Genomic DNA, 21,928 nt, shown 5'->3' with positions numbered 1-21,928 from the left:
TATTGTGTGTCTATTTAGGATACGTGATATATACACACAAAGAATACAAAAGTACATTTGAAGGGGCTCCTGGGTGGCTCAGTTGGTTAAGCATCTGACTCTGGCTCAGGTCATGATCTCATGGTTCATGGGCTCGAGCTCAATGTCAGGCTCTGTGCTAACAGCTTGGAGCCAGGAGCCTGCTTCAGATTCTGTTGTCTCCCTCTCTCTACCCCTCTCCTGCTTGCCCCTCCCAACCCCCCCCCCCGCCCCTGCCCCCAGCACAAATAAATAAAATTAAAAAAAAATGGGGTCCTTGGGTGGCTCAGCCCATTAAGCGTCTGACTTTTGATTTCAGCTCAGGTCATGATCTCACGGTTCTTGAGTCCGAGTCCCTCTTCGAGTTCTGACAGTGTGGAGCCTGCTTGGGATTCTCCCTTTCCCTCTCTCTCTGCCCCTCACCGGCTCGTATTCTCTCTCCCAAAATAAACAAACTTAAAAAGAAAAAGTACATCTTACATCGAATTTAAACACTTTGGAGGCTGTTTCTGCTGCCAGATTTAATGGTTTTGCTATAGACATCAAAGCTTGGGTTGAAAGGTCTACGAATATATCCACATTTCTCGTAAGTGGACACAAATTAGAAAAAAGGCTATAGGTCTAATTTTTTTCTACTCTTAAGGACAGACATGCTCACTCAAATAAAATTATAAAAACTCCCCCTGGGGTGCCTGGGTGGCTCAGTAGGTTGAGAGTCTGACTCTTGATTTCAGCTCACGTCGTAACCTCCTGGTTTGTGGGTTTGAGCCCTGCATCCAGTTCCGTGCCTACAGCACAATCCCAGCCTGGCTGGGATTCTCTCTCTGTCTCTCCCTCTCCTGCCCCTCCCTTGCTTGTGTTCTCTCTCTCAAAATAAACAGACATTAAAAAAAAAAAAAAACTACACCCCAAAGCACTATTTTTTGCCCTAGTAAATCAAGGCAAAGCTCAAGACATATCTGCTCAGCACATTATGTCTTTGCAAAATAAATGTGCAATAAATAAATTTATAAAATGTGGCATCAGTGTGATACAAAATTACCTACTCTTATTATAACACAGTATTATATAAAGCTTTGGCATTTCTTGATAAATATGATTATAATGCTTAAAAATGTGAGCTGTTTTATTTTGCCAAAGTCAAGCTTAAAACAAAAAATTTCCTACTTCTCTTTCAAATTCCTGTATTACCCTAAATCTGCAAGATGACCAATTAAAAACAAAACTAAACCTTCCACTTATACATACTTAATTTGATAAATTAAGCTAGAGTAACATTGAGAAATATATTAGATGCTGTGTCCAGTCTAAGAATAAAATGGTCTTTATAATTCCCAATTACTAATTTTAATACTAATCAAAACAGCTTGATTGTTCTATCTTTATATTAATATTAAAATATAACCTTATTTAAGGGGCGCCTGGGTGGCTCAGTCAGTTGGGCTTCTAGACCCTATTTTGGCTCAGGTAATGCTCTCCAGGTCATGGGATCAGTTGTGGGATTGAGGAGCCCTGCTTCAGGCTTCAGGCTCCAATCTGGGTGTGGAGCCTGCTTAAGATTCTCTCTCCCCAGGGGGCACGCCTGGGTGGCTCAGACCCAGTCGGTTGGGCTTGGGCAGTCAACTTCGGCTCAGGTTATGATCTCATGATTCATGGGTTCAACCCCTGCATCAGGCTCTGTGCTGACCGCTCGGGGCCTGGAGCCTGCTTCAGATTCTGTGTCTCCCTCTCTCTCTCTGCCCTGCCCCCCACTATTTGCACTTTGTGTCTCTCTCAAAAATGAATAAACATTAAAAAAATATGGAAAAAAAATTCTCTCTCCCTCATCCTCTGTACATCACCCACTCACTCTCTCAAAAAAAAAAAAAAAAAAAAAAGGTTAACCAATATATATATCTTATTTAAAAAGTAAACATCAAAATGACAACCATGTAAAATTGAGATAATGGGGTCGCCTGGCTGGTTCAGTTGGAAGCGCACACAACTCTTGATCTTGGGGTTGTGAATCTGAGCCCCACAATGGGTATAGAGATTATAAATACATACATACGTATGTATACATATATATATATATAATATATATGTACGTATGCATATACAAACTTGAGATAATGTATACGAAAGTGCTTTGCAAGCTGTAAACCACTTTTTAAAATATTAAGCAATAAAATTAAGTCAAAAGGAATCAGGTCCTTTGAATGGCATTAATTATTGAATACTGTTATGATACCAATCTCACAAAAACTTTTACAAAGAGAAAATTAAATACAAAATTTGAAGGATAAACATAATTTACAATGTAAAAAGTAACACAAAAACACATTCCTGCCAAATATGACACAAAACCAAATGTTCCTCTCCCAAACACATTGTATTACATAATCAATCATTACATTCTGTCAGGATGTGGATACAAAATGGAGTTATGTTTCAACATCCAAATACATAAATGGAAAAATGGCATATTGATATGTTTGGAAAAAAGCAAGTCTACTCATTGTTACCTAAACTGCCAGGACATATAATTTTCTCTTGCTTATTTTATCATTCCTTGGCAGAGTAAAAAATTACCAAGTGTGACTCTCATCTACTTTCAATATAAGGAAAGACATTTCAATTCAGTAAAAGCAGAGAAAGGACTGCTGTCCTGAGTACTGGATCAAATTATCTTTTAAAAAATATATACCCTCTCTCTGTATCTTCAGTTTTCAATCATTAAAAACTCTGTGGCAAATATACAGCAAATGAAAACATAAAAAAAGAGTTCTAAAATTTTAAGTCAAATGTTAGCACCTCCACTAAATGTAATTCAAGAGTATCATTTACTCTGCTTTGATTTTTACATCTCAAAAAATGGACACAAAACAAGTGTATAATCTCTTATTCAAACCCTCTAAGGCTGTTTCTCAGAATTGGAATTTTTCAGGTTTTAAAAAGATAAAACAGTACATGTATCATTTATGACCAAATACCTCCCAGAGTGGCACAGACAGCATAAATAATCAAATACATTAACATTTCTGCTGCAAAATGTTGGAAAACAAGATAGACCAATAAAGACCACGGTTAGTTCCCAATTTCAATTGGAATTAGTCACCATGAAAAATTAGTTTCAGAACTAAAGGTTTTAGACTACATTAAGTCATCTTAACTAATTTTCATAAGGAGAATGGTATTTGAACTGAAGAACTCCTAAGCTTTGGGACAAGCATTAGGAGTAAAAAAAGGTTGGGGGAAGGGGGGGGGTGGAGCAGGGTGACAGAATCTAACTGCAAAAAGCCCAAATCCAATAGGAGTTCCAAGTTAAGCAATGGTTAAGTATATATTACTGTGTAAATAAAAATACAGATCCTCTTCAACTAATGATGGTGTTACATCCTGATAAACCCATCCTAAGCTGAAAATAACGTTACGCTGAAAATGTATTTAATATATATAACCTACTGAATGCTGTAGCTTAGTCTAGCCTAAGTTAAATGTGCTCAGAACACGATATTAGCCTACACTTGGAAAATTACCACAAAGCCTCTTTTAAATGTACTGAAAATCTCATGCAATCTATTGAATATTGTACTGAAAGTGAAAAAAAATGGTTATATGGAGACAGAATGGTTTCAGGTGTACTGTTTATTCACCCTTATGATAGCATGGCTAACTGGGAGCCGTGAGTGGCTGCCTCTGCCCAGTATCACGACAGAGTATTGTACAGAAAATTGCTGGCCTAGAGAAAAAAATATCAAAATTTGAAGTACAGTTTCTGTTGAATGAGTATCACTTTTGTATCATCATAACATCAAAAAATTGTAAAATTAACCATCATAGGTCTGGGACTGTCTACTCAAAATATCTTTCAACCAGTGACCTTAGCCATACAAAATACAGCAAAAAATACGGAAACATGTCACCAGAGGCACTTTATTACTATCCTTCCCTTTCCTACATTTACTCTACATACATTTCTCTAAGAAGCTAGTTATCTAGCCTCCCATAGGTAATTAGGATGCAAACTATAGGAAAAAAAATTCAAGGAAGCAAAATAATACAGGATGTTCTTCCCATCCCCTTTTCCAATACAGTATTTCTGGTCTATGGACCGGGAAACAGTACCCTGAAAGCATGGAGTCAAATGACAATCTGGCACCAGTTCAGTTTAATGATAACCTTTACTGACAACCTACTAAGTACTATGCACTACAGAAGGTACTAGAAATGCAAACATAAAGACATAACCCTACCTCTTAGGTAGGAAGGTGCTTAAGGTCCACTGGAGGTTATGGTAGATGGTAGGGATGGACAGTAGGTTACAATGCAGCATGACACTTTTAATTACATAAGCTTAAAGACTAAAAGCAGCACAACAAAAGGATTTGGGGGCTCAGGAAAAGTTTCACTTAAAAAATGACACTACAGTAGAGTTTTGACGAATAAGAAGTTTGTCAAACAGAGACGTGGTAGTAAAAGTACCCCTACCCACTCACATAAACATATATGAAAGCAAAAAAACAAAAACAAAAGCTTTCAGGGTAAGTAGCAAATACAGTTGTCCAAAATATCTACCTACATCTAAATAGATCCCAAGTGTAAGCATATACATCAAATATGTCCAGAAAAGGGAAATTTTTTCCTACATAACTTATTTTATATTTCCATATTACAATAAGCTATATTATCAAAAAAAACCCACTTAAGCCATTTTATTACTTCATAATTGGGTGTACCTCCAAGTGATATGCCAAGAGATGTGCATCTACATCTCAGAGAACAAGCTGTTAGAAAAACATAATAGGAACTATTTTTCCAGGTTATCCCTAACAGTATAGACAAAGTAAATAAATGAACAAGCCATATGAGCATGACCTGTCATAGACAGGAATTTTAAGAGTTCAAAAAAGGATGCCAAACAGAAAAACTAAAGCAAAGAAAAAATATATACAGTATTTAGAATGTGGAAAGGTTAAAATCAGGTAAAAATTGAAATTTCTCTTTGTAAAATCAAGGTAAAAATCAAGGTAAAAATTGTAATTTTAAAAAGTGAAAACCCTAATGTCCATTCTATTTCTTTTCAAAGGCAGACTCTCTATAACGACATCAATGTTAAAGCTTATTCAAAATATCTAGTGAAAGTCACAATGAAATTCCTGTTTAAGCATCACAGGTAGAAATTAACCTTAGTAAGGAGGAACCATCACCTGTATCATCAACCAAAATGATTCCTATCATAGCACTAGATCCCTTCCTTGATATCAATATTGTATGTAATTATATTCAAAAATTATAGTGCAGCTCACATTAACTCTGTAAAACTGCCCTACCTAGTACCTTGGTTTCTTTTGCTTCTTTGTGTTACAAAATCTACCAGAGGTCTAGGCAACAAACAAAATCTTATTTAGTAGTATCTTTTCCTAAGACTGTATCACTATTTGCATAAGCTGTCCTCAATGCCTATTCAAGCAAGCACAGGGAAAGTTTTGTTTTTAAATATGTAATAATAGAACAAACCTTGTACCGGTAAAAATTTCAGGTTAATTTAAAAATACTATTTATCACTGCTCTTAAGGAGTAAAAAACAAATGAACTTATTTTTACTAGTCTATTGAGGTCTATTCATATTTCACATATAGAAGTAAAGTATGCCTCTACTTTTCTACAGTATAAGAAAATTTTATGAAGCAAATTTGTCACTATACAGAGCAAAACTATAATTTCCCATAGGTTGTGAAAAATTCTCTAAGAGTCTTTCAAGATACAAGTACCTTTAATACCATTATCTATTGAAGAAATAAAAACCAAAACTAGGTTAGAAGCACTTGTAATGAAATCTACTCATAAATCTGAAGTACTTATTTACTTTTGAACAAAGAAAAATTTCAGGTTAAAACTAAGTGTAAAGCATCTCCAGAAAATGAAAAAGTAAATTAAACACCCAAAATTATTAAGTAAAAACATAGGTAATTAGCTCTCTTGGGGAAGAGTATCATTCTGAGTTTTATTTTATCTTCAAGATCAAGTACTTCTCAAACGAAGGAGATATAAATACACTCTTGCATTCTGTCCTATTTTTTTCCACCACACAAATTTACTTTAAAACGGAAGTATTACAGAAACTGAAAAATTTTTAAAGGCTGTATTTGAAGGCTGTTGCTTGCTTAGCCATACAGGCAATTCTCATTCCCCAAGAGCATCAGATTAGGTTACAGATATCTCTATGCAGTATACTTAGAATAAAAGGGTTCTGCTTACAATAATTTATTTTTATTGATACAACATTAATCAGGATGTAGAAAGTGTGAGTTTCTCGATTCCTGTCTAAATTACAAAGTATGCACAGAAGTAACTGCAATTCAAGCCCCTAGGGAAAAAATGAAAAAAATACCTTTTTAAAATTAAATGAGAATTTTACAAAGTCAAAGTGAACAGTTTTGTCTTTTTTACATATGTATTGTTATTTTTCCTTTAAAATTAATATAAGAATTACAAACTAAAGAGGAGTTCAACATACAAAGCTTATTAACGATCTTGGTCCATTAGTGTTTCAACTAAAATATCTGAATGTAGACATCTTTAGATGTTTTAGCCATTTCAGTCCTCTGTGATTCTGAATCAACCCTTTAACTCTGAGATAAAGTTATCTTGCAAAATTGCAAAAGATGTGTTCACTGACGTTTGAGAAATAACTTGTCAAATATACTAATTATTTCTAAACAATTCAACTTATACCCATGTAAACAGATACTTTGAAATTTCAATTCAACGCCCCCATACTTTATATTTCCACTTATGTTATTCCTAAAGGCAAATCAAAAGTAACACTTAACGATTCTAGAGGTTTAGAAATGCCCAATGCCAAGACTAACAGGAAGAAATGTGTTCAATTGTTAACTCTAAATTCAAGTATGGCCTCCCTCGTGAACAGATTTTAACTCAGTACTTTCTATTATTTCGCCAAGAATGTAAGGGTTGATATGAATGTACTTAATTATTATAAACGGTCCAGAAGATTAAGAAAGGCGTTAAGATTCTCTGACCAAGAGTTCTATGAAAATGAAACAGAATGAATTGCATTCGGTCTTATGGATGTTGAAAAGTGAAGGCCTCCTCTTAGGATTCAAGGGAAGTTGATGTTTAGGTTCCTTCCGAGAGGGTGGTACCCGTATGTAAGACTTTTGTGGTGGTAATGCCATATCCACAGGCTATGGTATAAATGCAAATTCTAAAACCTTGGAAGTGTTTTTATAAACGAAAACTAGAATTCGCATTCGCTGAAGACAGGAGTTTGAGGCTTTCTCTTCTAGATGGACAGCAGAGCCTCAACGAAAAACTAGGTGGGCCTCTTCCAACCCCACTCGTTTCTTCCGTGAAACTTTTAAGTGAGACCCAAGACAGCACAAGGTGGAGAGGCCCCGGCGGAAGTAGAAACCTAGAACTGGCAACTTCACAAACAGAAGCGTCTCAGGTTCCTCCGCCGCCCCAGGACTATCCCGTCTCACTCTCTATCACACCACTGAAGGTTCACCCTCCCGGTGCGGTGGCAGAGGAAGCATCACAGTTGCACTCCTCCTTCCACCAACCATACCCTTCGGTATCCCAAGGCCTGGGGGCTCCTGAGGCCCGTTAGCCAGTCCAATGTCCCGCCCCCCCCCCATCTATTACACACACATACACACACACAAGTTGCAGGTGATGTGGGTGTACTCAGAAAATGTGAACAGCCAGAGACCGCGGCAGCTGCTGGGAACGCGGCAGCCCCATCTAAAGTGGACCCGGGCTCCTTGGCCACCACCGCAGCCGCCTTCTCTTCTTCCCCAGGAAGCAGCGCGGCGGCGGTGGCTCCTCCGCGCTGGCGGGAGCTCGGCGGAGCGGAGTCTAAGGGAAGCCTCAGCGCCCGCCGAAGGGACCGGGCCTAGCTAGGATCCAGGGCTGCCGCTGCAGCCACCCAAGTACAGCGACGCTTTACGTCCCGTCCACCACCCTCCCCATACACACCCCCTCCCTCCTCCACCGCCGCCACCCCCCCTCCCCGCCCGCTCCGCTCTCCCTCTCTCGATTGGAGCCGAGACAAAAGCAACGGGAAGCGGCGGGCCAGGACGCTGCCCGCGGACCCCGGACGCGGCCGGACCGGCCCCGAGGCATTCCCCGGCCTTGAGGGGGCCCCGAATCCGCCGCCCCCGCCGCGCACCCCGCTGCCAGACTTCCGAAAATTTGCCAAAAACTCACCGCATGAATTTTCTTGTCCCGCGGATCCAAGATGGCGACGTATCCACCGCGGAGGCTGCTGGGAGCAAGACCTTTACCCTCTGACCCCCGCCGTGACCCCCGTCGTTCCGGCTTCACTCAAAGCGGCGGCGGAAGGTGGGAGCGGCGATTGCCGACCGGACAGGGCTGGGGGTGGGTAGGCGGCTTCCCGCGCGTTCGAGAAAGGGTGGGGAGAGGCGCTTCACTCCCTCACCTTCTTCCCCGAGGCTTTCAGCATGTCTTCCACCGACTCACGAGGAGGCTCGTCGCTTCTTCGCGGCCGTTATAGCGAGCAGGGCCTCTGCGGCCGCTGCAGGTCCCCTGAGACCGGGTCGCGCTGCACTGGGCACGGGCCCTGGGTCCGAGGCGGGCCCCGGGGTCCAGGGGCGGGGAATGGTGAGGTGGCGTCAGCCCGCCCTGCCTGGGGACGCGGAGCGTGTTTGTGTTTGTGTTCGTGTCGGACACCACGCCCCTCCCACGTCCGTCCGCCTGGAACGGCCCCCACACCCACCCCACCCCCGACTCCCACCACCTGAAGCAAAACTGATCGTTGTCTTGTTTTCCTCCCTCAGCCCCCGCAAACTGCGGTGTTCGTGCACGCACTTCCAGGGACCAGCAGCACGTCACCATCACCTCCTGAGAAGTGAGTTCCCCTCCGCCGAAACCGTTGGTATTTTCTACTCATCACCCTTCCTTTTTCTGTCTTTTTTTTTTTTTTTAACTTGATGGGAGGGAGCATATTGGGGAGCAAGTTTTTAAAGCTCTATTGAATGAGCTTGCGCTAGCCGAGTTAGATTTATAGCACTTTCTGTCGCTCCTGCTCCCCCCAGTCCCCATGTAAGCTTGAGTGACCGGCTGGGCTGTGAGCAATACCGTTTGAAATTACGGTGGCTTTGATGGGAACTTCAGGAGAGTGAAGTCTTTGTTTTTCAGAAAAGTAACTGTCACTCAAAGTTAAATTGGTGTTCTTCGAAATAACCTCTATTCCTTTGCGTGTCGATAAATGCTTTCTTTCCCTTTTGTTACTGTTCAACATTTTTGGACTTTAAAAAGAGCTTCTGCATGTGTATTTTGGAATCGTGTAGTTTCATAAAGTGAATTGTTATTCTTTTGTGTTTGAGTGATAGACTTTATTAATGTAAAGTACAAGTCATTTGCAGTAAATAAAATTTCTACTTCCCTTGTTTGTTTCTTCTATAAAAATCACCTTTTCTTTACAAAAAAAAAAAAAAAAACACCTGCAATCCAACTTAAAACTTATCAGTGAAGGGCAGAGGGTGTCTATCTTAAATAGCAAGAAAGATAAGGATGTTATAAATAAAAGGTGACTTTGTTATGTTTACAGAATGCAAGGCCTTCTCGTTGCTTCCTCTCTGTTTGTGTCACGTACCAAGCTCTTTCCAGCCTGTAGCAGAGACTGTTAGTTGTCCCCTAAAATTTCTCCCTTTTTTTCATACTAACAGACATGGACACATGGCTGTCCAGAATGAAGGCTGTTTCCGGCCTCTCTGTAGCCACGTGGTAGTTCTGGCCAATGGCATATAAGCAAAAAGGTCATGTGGCGTCCCTTCAGAACCATCCTTAAAATACAGTTGGTGTACACATCCGGTCCTCTGTCTCTTTTCCTCTTAATATCCTGCACCCTGGAAAATGGATGTGACGGCCTGGAAGCCTAGCCGCCAACGTGGGCTGCAGGCGAAATCTTAAACTGGTGGGAGCTTGGGTTCTTGAGACCTTTGTGGAGCACCGTACCAGCCCTGCACTCTTTACGTTCAGTTTATTTTGGTTTGGTTTTTTGTTTTGGGGGGGTTTTTTTAGAGCGAGAGAGAGCACCTTTTTTTTTTTTCTTCTTAGTTCGAGCAAGTGAGCACCAGTGGAAGAGAGGGGCAGAGGAAGAGAGAATCCCACGCAGGCTCCAAAGACGCAGGGCTCGGTCCCACAACCCTGGGATCATGACCTGAATGGAAATCAAAGATTCAGATACTCAACCGACTGAGCCAGCCAGGCGCCCCTACATTTAGATTTGGATAGGAGAAAATAAATTTCTATTTTATTTAAAACTCTATTTAGGGTCTCTTCTCAACTGAATTTAATTTTAACTGATACTCTGTCTCAGGACCTTTGTACTTTTGCACTATTATTTTTTTCTGTCTGGGATGTACTTTCTCGGTGTCTATGTGGCTAACTCATTCTCATCCTTCAGGTCTTAACTCAGAAATCAAGGCACACGGGTGGCTCAGTATGTTAAGCATCCGAGTCTTGATTTTGGGCTCAGGTCATGATGTCATGGTTCCTGAGTTCGAGCCCTGTATCAGGCTCTACACTGTCAGTGCTTAGGACTCTTTCTGCCCCTCCCCTGTACGCTCTCATTCTCTCTCCCTCTCAAATAAATAAGAACTTTAAAAAAAGAAAGAATCTCTGACAGGCCTTCCTTCACCACCATGTTTAAAGTATCTCCTTTTCCCATTTATTTTTAAATAGCATTTATAATTTATCATTATCTTTATTGTTTGTTATCTGTTTCCCTTTACCCCACTAAAAATTTAAGTTCCATGGGGGCAGGGGCTACATCTATTTTGATCACTGCTTTATCCCCCACACATAGTATACATTAGGTAAGTGCTGTTGAATGAATGAAACACTGAATAAATAAACCATTGAATGAATGAAATAGATTCTTATCCAAGATTAGGTTAGCTTTTTTTTTTTTTTTTTTAAATGTCTTGAAAGGTTTCCTTCACATAGTATGTAAACTCCTGGGCACCTGGGTGGCTCGGTCGGTTGAGCATCCCACTTCAGCTCAGATCAGGAACTCAACGGTTCATGAATTGGAGCCCTGTGTTGGGCTCTGTGCTGGCAACTCTGAGCCTGGAGCCTGCTTCTTATTCTGTGTCTCCCTCTCCCTCTGCCCCTCCCCAGCTCTGCATTCACTCTCTCAAAAGTGAATAAATGTTAAAAAAAAAAATTTTTTTTTTTAGTAAGTAAATAAAATCCAAGCTGGGAAGCAGCTAGGAAAAAATGTGCTAAACTGATGGAATGTACTAGCTTCCATCCCTGGATAATGAAGATGTATACCTTTTGGGGGGAAATTGACAAGGCTATTATAGGAAAAACAACTTAATTGGTAAGGCTGACTGGCAAATCGGAAAGAATACTCAATATCGTATATGGGGCAGAAATTTCCATTATGTAGTGGTCTGATTTATTATGTAACTTACTGGATCTCAGATTCTTCATCTAAAATGTAGGTAAGAATCTTAAGCTTTGAATGGTAATATAAAAGTTTAATAGTCCATCTTGGGAGTGAGTGACAGAACACATGTTACACATTAATTTGGTTTTCAGGTGTTATTTTAACAAGTGATTATGTCTTGTTAGTACTGGCAAGGGTTCAGAGAAATAGGGCTTCTTAAACTTCCGAGTATATAAATGGCACACGCTTCTAGAGTGCAGTTTGACAGTATGTATCAGAAGCCTTGAGCATGTGCATTTGACCCTGAAGTTCCTCTTCTAGAAATGTATCATAAGGAAATAAGAATATGTGTAACAATTTGATTGCAAGAGTATTCATTCCTGCATTGTTTGTTAAGATATTCCTTAAATAGGGGCGCCTGGCTGGCTCAGTCAGTTGAGCATCTGACTGCGGCTCAGGTCATGATCTCAAGATTCACAATTCGAGCCCCAAGTGGGGCTCTGTGCTGACAGCTCGGAGCCTGGAGCCTGCCTCAGGTTCTGCGTCTCCCTCTGTCTCTGCCACTCCCCGGCTCACACTGTCTCTCTCTCAAAAATAAACATTAAAAACTTTTTTTTAAAGATATTCCTTAAATAAAGTAAGCTACATGCATAGAACAGTATTTGGCCATTAAAAATGATGTGGAAGAAATGTTATTGACCTGATGTATTAAGTGTAAAGAGGAAGTTTTAAAATGTACAGTTGATCCTTGAATAATGCAGGGGTTGGGATGCCCAACTTCCTCCCTCACATAGTCAAAAACTGCTAATAGTGTACCATTGACCAGAAGCCTTACCAATAATATAAACAGTCAACATATTTTGAATGTTACATGCATTGTATGCTGTATTTTTACAACAAAGGAAGCTAGAGAAAAAAAAATATTAAGAAAATTACAAGGAAAATACATTTACAGTATTGTACTATATTTATCGAAAAAAAAAATCTGTGTGTAAGTGGACCCATGCAGTCCAAACCTGTGTTGTCAACTGTAATTCCAATTTTGTAGAGATTTGTAGTCTCACAGAGATCTAACAGGATATGTGCAAAGGGTTAATTCAACCTTGCAAAAGTATTTTTATTTACAGCTATTTTTATATCATTATTTCTATTTCATTTTTTAATTTTCATAGAATAAAAATTTTGTATAATAGTAATAAAAAACGCTATTTCTCTCTTTATAAAACCGAGTGAATGATTTGGAACAATAGTATCACATACTCAGTTGCCAAGCCTGATATCTTTTATCCTTCTTCCCTATGCCTCACAAATAGTTACCAATTATTGTGTATTTTATCTTTCAATGAAGACCTAGTAATAGCAGCAACAGATGTAGCAAACACTTAAGATTCACTACATGCCAGGCATTGTTGTAAGCATTTTACCTATATTAACTCCTGAAATCCTTACATCTACCATATTTTGTGCTAGGATCTGCTAAAATCTGTAGTTCGGACTAAATTCTCTGTTAGGGCAGAAAAAAAGAGGACTGTTGTGTCAGATAATTTCACCAAGTAGCTGTTTAATTTCCATGTTGAATGACTGGATAGCTGGGGATGAAAGGAAGGGACATTTTCACAGTGAGGGGAATAATATGAGCAAAGGCAGATTGTACATGCTGGGGCTGCCACAGGCAAAGCACCACAGATTGGGCGACTTAAACAACAAATGCATTTTTGCTCACAGCTGTGGAGGCTAGAAGTCTGAGACGGTTGGTTTCTTCCCAGAGCCTTGTTCTTGCTTCTAGATGGCCCTTTTCATGTTGATGTGGTTTTCTCCCTGTATGTAAATTTGTTTCCAAATTTCCCCTTTTTATAAGAACACCAGTCATATTGGATTAGGACATACCCATATGACCTCATTTAACATTAATTACCTTTTTAAAGTTCCTATATCCAAATGTAATAACATTTTGAGGTAAGGGGATTAGCACCTCATAAACTTTGGGGGGACACAACACAATCTGGGTCAGCTTAGAAGCAGAAATGAGCATGGGCCAGCAACTAGAACCAGACTCAGATAAGCAGAAGGGGGCTAGTGGAAATTATGTAGAATAAGGAGGCAGGATTTTGGAGCATTTTAAAATGCAGAGCAAAAGAGACAATAGATGGTTTTTAAGAAGTCACTGCTAATCAACCCATTTCCAAAGTTTAGTCAGCACCAAAAAGGAAAACAAAATAAGTAGAACCGTTTGTAGTATATCTTTCATCATGTCCACTTTTATCACCTAACATCACTGCTCTCATCTTGCAAAGATAATTACTTTAAATTATGGATCAAAAAAATTATGAATCCTCTCAAAATTAATGTTTTTACCTATTCAGATCACTTTCATACAAGTTTTTTCCCATATCAGGTAAAAGAATCAACAAAATAACTTTTTTACTTTGCTTTCTCGACTACATTAACTGTTGAATGTTTTAATGCATGGTTAAGATATTTTCTTAGTGCCAATTCTATCCCACATATGAATTATAAATTATGTTCCACTTAAGTAAAAATCCCTCCCCCAACAGTTTCCAGAATCAATGAATATAGAAGTAAATTAATCTAAAACACAAGAAATGGGATGCTTGGGTGGCTTAGTCGGTTAGGTGTCTGATCTCAGCTCTGGTCATGAACTCACGGTTTGTGAGTTCGAGCCCCGTGTCAGGCTCTGTACTTGACAGCTCAGAGCCTGGAGCCTGCTTCAGATTCTGTGTCTCCATCTCTTTCTGTTCCTCCCTGGCTCGCACTCTGTCTCTCTCTCAAAAATAAAGATTTAAAAAAAAATTTTAGGGGTGCCTGGGTGACTCAGTTGGTTAAGCGTCTGACTGGTTCGGTTTGTGGTCTCACAGTTCCTGAGCTTTGGCCCTAAATTGGGCTCTATACTGACAGCTCAGAGCCTGGAGCCTGTTTCAGATTCTGTTTCTCCCTCCCACCCCCAACTCTGTCTCTCTCAAAAATAAAAATAAACATTAAAAAAATGTTTTTTAATTTTTTTAAATAAAACCTGAGAAATCAGCCAATACATTTCTGTTTAAAGAAAAACGGATTAAACACTGACATGATAGCAGGAATAAAAGCAATTTATGTACACAATAGATTGAAAAAAGTATTTGTGCTTTTTAAATACTAATGGCCTTAGTCATAGCCACTCAAATGCTGAATATTAACCTGTTTTGTAACTGAGGAACTTAAAGTGAAAATACATTCAGTATAAAAGAAAATGAAGATTACAAAGACAATGAAACAGTAAAGGTTATGAAATCTGTAGATCTTAAGAAAGCCTTGGTCCTTTAAGAAACACCCCTACTTGAACAGATCCCATCCTGTTCAATAATTCTTACTCTCAGGAGCTGTTTATGTTTTATGTTTTTTTGGTTTGTTTTTTTAAGTTTACTTATTTTGAGAAAGACCACATGAGTAGGAGAGGGGCAGACAGAGAGGGAGAGGGAGAGAATCTCAACCAGGCTCTGCACTGTCAGCACACAGTCCAATGCGGGGCTCGAACCCAGGAAACCGTGAGTTCATGACCTGAGCCGAAACTGAGAGTTGGACGCTTAACCACCCAAGCAACCCAGGTGCCCCAGAACTGTTTTATGTTTAGCCTAAAAGTTTTACATTGCTTTTTTGTTTTTGGATTTTATTTTTATTCCTTGAAAGTGCTCACACTGCAAATTGTTCATGGATGAAATATAGAGCTTAGCACATTTTTTCCCTACAAAATTATGGCATAAATTTGCTCAGTTTTCTATCTGATTGCTAATAAATGTTATGCCACAGAGTTTGTAAAAGAAACCCCTTAAGGACTAAATGTGTAGAGCATGCTGCAAAGTGCAAGAAGTAAACTAAAAATGAATCTATAAACCTACATCTGGACCACCACAGTACTGAATGCTGACAAACATAATGCAGGGGTAAAGTTTTGTAAAGAGATCTAATTCAGGACACCTGGCTGACTCAGCCCATGAGCATGCGACTCTTGATTTCCAGGTGATGAGTTCATGCCCTAGTTGGATGTAGAGATTACTTAAAACACACCAAAATTTTTTTTAAATAAGTAGATATAGTTCAGTCCTAAAAGGGTAAGTAGAAACTAATATATTATTGTTTCTAACCATCCATCACACATTACAGTGCTTGAAAACAGTCAAAAATCTGCCACAAAGAAATTACACACGTTCTGTATATATCAGAAACAGTCATCTTTGAAATCAAAAGTAACTTAATAGTTTAAAAACTTTGTTTCAAAAAAAACTGTCAATTACCTGTTTAAACATGAATAGTTAATTCACTTCTCAAAACCTGCATTGGAAATTTTCTGTGAGTACACATGATACCAGTTTCATTTAAACAAACAAAATTGTTATCATAGAGAAGTCTGTTCAGTAAGAGGGACAAATATTTAATTAATACATATACCAGGATGCCTTAAGTTGCAAAGTTTAAGAAAAGTCAGCAACAGGTTAAATATACCAGTATTCAACTTTGACATCTTTCAAAATAGGAAGAGAATAAAGCCTTTAGCTCACCTTTCCAGTCTGCAACAAATTCAGTAGAACTAATAAAATCTGTTACTGGATCACTAGCTTAGCTTCTATGCATGTTTGTAAAAATTGCATAAAATTGTAAGAGTATAAGATCTAAAAAAAAAAAAAAAAAAAAAAGCCAGGACATACTGTACTTCAAACATTCACCATTCTAAAATGAGTCATTGTCATTTATGATAAATGACCAGCATCTCTAATAAGGCCATAATTTGAGGAGGGGGAATATGTTTTTTTGTACATATTCTTTTTCTTTAAAAAAAAAAAATGTTTGTTTATTTTTGAGAGAGACAGAGCAGAGAGTGAGGGGGAGACAGAGAATCCCAAGCAGATTCCATGCTGTGAGCGTGGAGCCCAATGCAGGGCTCAAACTCACAAGTCATGAGATCGTGACTTGAGCTGAAATCAAGAGTCTGACACTTAACTGATTGAGCCACCCAGGCACCATTTGTACATATTCTTCTTAAGATTGCTTCTTAATATATTCTACTCATATTGAAGTTACTATTTATTTATAAAAGCATTTTATAGTACTTGTGAATCTTAAACATCAGCATTTTGTGAAATCTCATTACAATGTCTATAGTGACACTATATCAAACACATAGAAAAATTTTTATCTTCAACCCCTCACCTATAAATTTCATGCAATATTTGATGCTTAAAAATACCAAAATGAAAAAAATGCCAAAATAATAATGAAAATAAGTAAAAGAATTTGAACAGTTCCTTAGAAATCCTTATGTAATGATTTCTCTTACAATTATGTTTCCAAAGTTTTGCATTATTTTTATGACATTCTTTCTGAACTCTTCATAAATTTTCTACAGCCTCATAGAATTGGTTTCCAGATATAAACATAAAAGGATGCTTTTAATATAACCAGTTTTGGCAATAAAAGAATAAATGCTTTCTCATCTGAATACAATGTTCTGTTCTGATGTGGTATCCATTTATCATTCATTATTCAGATGTGATTGACTCAGTTATGTGCCACACGTCTTTTATTGTCATGTAATTCTCAAAGAAACTATCTGATATAATAGTATAATTTCCTCCATGTTCTTGTTTGTAGCAGATCTCCAGTTTAAACTTGTGACCCATATTTTGCCCTTCAAATATCCTTATCTTTGTATTGAATTACTATTTATTGCTCATCAGCTTTCATATTGATCACAGCAATGTTAAAGCTGCTTAGTATTCTGACCTGAACATTATAGATGTTATTACTCGCCGGTGCTTTTGTGGATCACTATCATCTGTAAAAATAGGTAGCCTAAAAAGAAAAAACAAATAAGGTAACCGGTGAGAAAAATATAAGATCCATGGAACTAGAAAGTAGTTGTAACAAACCAATCAGCACAAGAAAACCTCAAACAGTAATTAGAGATAAAATATGAGATCAATATTGGCCTGATAATAATTATAGCTACCACTTAATTTGGCATCTACTAAATTGCAAGCACCATAATTACATGATTTCATTCAGCTGCATAACATGAGATAAGTAGTATTCACACTGTACAGATGAGGAAATGGAGGCTCTAAGAAAGGTTGCCTTCAATCATATAAATTATTTCCAACTCCACAGCCAGTTCTCTCTTTTTTAATAATGTATGTAGTTTATAATATTGTGATATATATCTGTGTGTGTGTGTGTGTGCGTGGGGGGGGGGGGCTTTTGGGGGAAAGAGTCCATAGATTCCATGAGATTCTCTTAAGTGTTCCCTAGTGAAAAAGTCTAAGATAAACACTAAAACCTACTGTAGGTTCAGTGCATTTATTATGAGAAAGAAACTCCAAGGTAGTTTGGCTGAATCAATCAAATGAATAAATATGGAGAACCTAGATAGATCATTAAAATTCTGGCTCAACTAACAATTATTGAGTTCCTATTATGCACCAGCCATACAAATTATGTAGTACTGTTCCTCAATCTTGAATAATATAGGAATACCCTATAAGAATTATTGTGTGTACCCAATATGATAAATATTTTAAAGTTACCCTAATATGTGCTATGTGCACATAGAAAACTTGGTGTAAACCTGTACTGATAGCTCCTTTTTAACTATTAAACCAGAAATAATAGAAATTAAACTAAAATATTTGAAATTAATAACGTCAATTTTAAAGCAACAAAGACTATTGTTTTGCTGAGCTGGAAGTCATTGGAAATTAATACAGCACATGTTTGTTGTAATTTGGAATGCCTACATTACTATATGATAATTCAATTTTCCCATTAGTTTTCTCTGTTACAATTTTTTTTTAAAAAAATCTTTGTTCCAGAACAAAGCAGGAACAATATTTGACCTTTGCCTGTCATGTATGCATCATTCATTTGTTTGTTTTTATTCTCTACTGTAGCCCAGGGCAATTTAAGTTTTATAGCTTGGCACTAACTCAGTTATAAACACAAAAACCTGGTATTCAAATCAGGTGAAAAGTGTGTATTTATATAATGGTCTTCCCTGTGATCCAAAGTATAGTTACATTTTTAAGTTATTTTTGAAATGAAACCTCAAAACTAAAGGTTTTTGAGGAGAAATCACAAACGTTCAAGAATATATTACTGAATCACCAGGGATTGGAGAAGCAAAGGTTAAGAACTTGGGGTTTTAGAATAGCTCAGACCTGAAATTTTATCCAACTAAAATACACACAAGCTGAGGTCCCTTAGGCAAGATGCTTAACCTCTCCAAGCCTCAGTTTTGTTACCTTAAAATTGTACATAGAAAGATTACCATGTCTTTCAGGGTTGTTAACATTTTATGAGATGATCTTTGTAAACCTTAGCATAATGTAGAATAAAGCAAACAATCACAAAATACTAGTTGCTATAATGATAGTATTTTTATGTGAAATACTACATGTAATCTAAGAATTTTGAATAGAGAAGCTAATTATTAAGGGAGCATCTGAGAGGGAAAAATACAAGAAAATAATAGATAATATAAAAGCCATTTAAAAATGACAGCAAACACAAGTGTGCTCACTGGCTGTTACATGTTTTCTGTTGAGAAATAAAAAGTCAGGTAAGGCAGGAAAGTGAAACATATTCTTAAATTATTACATTTTTATAGCATCAAGTAGTGATTATGTTGTACTTTGTACTGTAAGAATACTTTTTTTAAATAAAATAAACATTAGCTAATCTTTTTCAGTTGCTGGGATGACATCCCTCTACAATTACTCACAGGATTTTTAAGGCCTATGACTTTTTAAAGACATTGTTTACAAGAAGATAGTTACTAAACATTTATAATAATTCTCAAGTAACTTTCTGTTTTTAATAAGGTGTCCAACTCTATATGAAGTAGCTAGAACTTATCATTTCAGGTGTTTTTAAAAGACTGCCTGGGGCACCTGTCTGGCTCAATAGGTAGAGCATGCAACCCTTGATCTTGGGGTTGTGAGTTCAAGCCCCACGTTGGGTGGAGAGATTACTTAAAAAATGAAATAGTATTTAAGAAAAGAAAATAAAAGACCACCTAGACTAGAGGTATACACCGTATATTCTAAAACACTTGTATGTCATCGATATAAATAATATTAGTTGCTATTAGTTTCTAGATTTTAAAAGTTGCTCCATCTGCTATACCTTTGACTGGTGATGGTGATGGTCTTGGAGAAATATCTCCAAATCTTCTCTTTTCCTTTTAATGAAGCAGCCTACAATTAGGAAATCACTGTTCGTAAGCATAACCCACGTAAGTGGGCATAGAAACAGTTAAGTGGCAAAACTCAGAAAAGCAGCCATTGACTTACAAGCTCAGCAGCTGCCACTGAGGAGATATTTGATAATGTAGAATAAAAAGAAATCATAACACATAAGACTTTTAATTAGGAGGGAAGACCTTTTCTGGTAGCCTCATCTCAAAAGGCAATTGTTCCAGGGAATTTTTTTTCTCTCTTCTTTTTTTTCTTTCTTTCTTTCTTTCTTTCTTTCTTTCTTTCTTTCTTTCTTTCTTTCTTTTTTTCTTAAAAACCTCTTACTATAGTAGCAGAGGGAGGAGAAAGCCTCTATTTTGAATGAACCAACAACAGACATACTTACTATACTGCTTTAATTTAAGGAACTTGCATAGATCTGTGTAGTTCCTTGTGGACTCAAAAATTACAAAAAGAAGAGAGGGAGGGAGGATACCAACTGGGTTCCTCAGACTAATTTCACGAGATACTGGTAAGTATTCTGTGGGGAAAAAAAAAAAAGGATTCCATTGTAAATTAAGCACAGGGAATGCTGAGTTAAACAAAGTAAAAGAAGTTTCATTATTGCAACATTTACTGGAATTTTTAATATGTATATTTTTAATATATATACACATGTCTCTAAGTGCCTTCATTGTTTTTATTTAAGATTTAATACCTCACAAAACCATGAACTATCTAATTACATTTAAGAAAATACTGTATTTGGTTGGGGGGGGGCGGGCGCCTGGGTGGCTCAGTCGGCTAAGCGTCGACTTCAGCTCAGGTCACGATCTCACAGTTCGTGGGTTCGAGCCCCACGTCGGTATCTGTGCTGACAGCTCAGAGCCTGGAGCCTGTTTCCGATTCTGTGTCTCCCTCTCTCTCTGACCCTCCCCCGTTCATGCTCTGTTTCTCTCTGTCTCAAAAATAAATAAACGTTAAAAAAAATTAAAAAAAAAAAAGAAAATACTGTATTTGGGGCACCTGCGTGGCTCAGTCAGTTAAGCATCCAACCCTTGGTTTCAGCTTAGGTCGTGATCCCAGGGTCATGGGATTGAGCTCTAGTGTCAGGCTCCACATTGAGTGTGGAGCCTGCTTGAGATTCTCTCTCTCTCTCTCTCTCTCTCTCTCCCATGCTCGCGCTCTCTCTCTAAAAAAGAAAAAAGAAAAAAAAAACCTGTACTTGAATGGCATAAATTTTAGGTTCCTGTAGACTAAGACTGAGGCTTTGTCATCACTATAAGGAATTGGCATGGGGTTGAATTGAGTATCACAGATATTTTGAACAGGAGGATCAAATAAGAGGTATTTCTCTTATCCACGCAAGACTAAGGTGTACCAATATATTAAACAAGTATTGGCTGATATTTAATACCACATATTAATATGTGGTAATCACGGCAATATTATAGTGATAGCTAAATATTTTTTACACACACATTTACAACAGCATTCTACAACGTAGGTTAAAATAACTTTAGGGGTGCCTGGGTGGCTTAGTCTGTTAAGCATCCGACTCCTGATTTCAGCTGAGATCATGGTCTCACCGCTTCTGAGATTGAGCCCCACATTGGGCTCTGCGCCGAGATCATGAAGCCTGCTTGGGATTCTTTCTCTCTCCCTCCCCTTTCTCTCTGCCCCTCCCCACCCTGCGTGCGCTCGCTCTCTGTCTTACAAAATAAATAAACTTAAAAAATTAAAATTAAAAACCCAGAGCATTAACTGAGTAGTGTCACAGCCAGCCCTATCACCACCACCACTCCTATGCACTCTTAATCAAAAAGAGAGAGAGAGAGAAAGAGAGGGAGAAAGGAGGCCTTTTGGAGAAAGCAGTGTTTGTGGACAAGCTGTTCCCCAGTATGTGGTTGGGGTGAAGAGTGCTTGAAGAGAATTGCTTCTAAAGATTGGGTTTATAAAACATAGGGAAACACATCTTTTCTCTGTTGGCCATTTGCTTAGCCATCCAGATCTGTTCATCTCCTAGGGTGGAGGAAGAGAAAGAGGATTTGAACAATAATAGACAGCTGTGCCCATCATTTAGTGTGGCAAGAATAATGAAGTTTCCTGTAGGTGGTGTGAATGTCAGGAAAGGTTAAGTGGCTTGAGCCATTTTGTCAGAATAAGGACTGACTGCAGCAAGAGCGAACGATTGCAGCAAGAAAAATGGAAGAGATCCTAGTAATTGGAACCCAGTTTTTGGACACTGGCACATAGAGGTTAT

General features: G+C 38.2%; 1 protein-coding gene across 2 annotated transcripts in view; it reads right to left on the bottom strand.

The window, feature by feature from the left end:
* The window catches only part of CNOT2 (CCR4-NOT transcription complex subunit 2), a 130,419-nt gene extending 122,054 nt beyond the window's left edge, over positions 1-8,365 (bottom strand). Inside the window, exon 1 of one of the 2 annotated variants that reach the window (XM_003989040.6) lies at positions 8,233-8,365. Coding sequence is in view for 1 of the 2 variants with exons in the window: in XM_006933889.5 (XP_006933951.1) it covers positions 8,233-8,237 (5 nt within the window). In the remaining variant the exon portion in view is untranslated. The remainder of the gene's footprint in view (positions 1-8,232) is intronic. The other variant, XM_006933889.5, reaches the window with a different exon arrangement.
* Between the last annotated feature and the right edge of the window lie 13,563 nt (positions 8,366-21,928).

This window comes from Felis catus, chromosome B4 (assembly GCF_018350175.1).
Source record: "Felis catus isolate Fca126 chromosome B4, F.catus_Fca126_mat1.0, whole genome shotgun sequence".
In the NCBI taxonomy this organism is placed as follows: Eukaryota; Metazoa; Chordata; class Mammalia; order Carnivora; family Felidae; genus Felis; species Felis catus.
The sequence above is the reverse complement of the archived record's forward strand: the minus strand, read 5'-3'. Positions and strand labels throughout refer to the sequence as shown.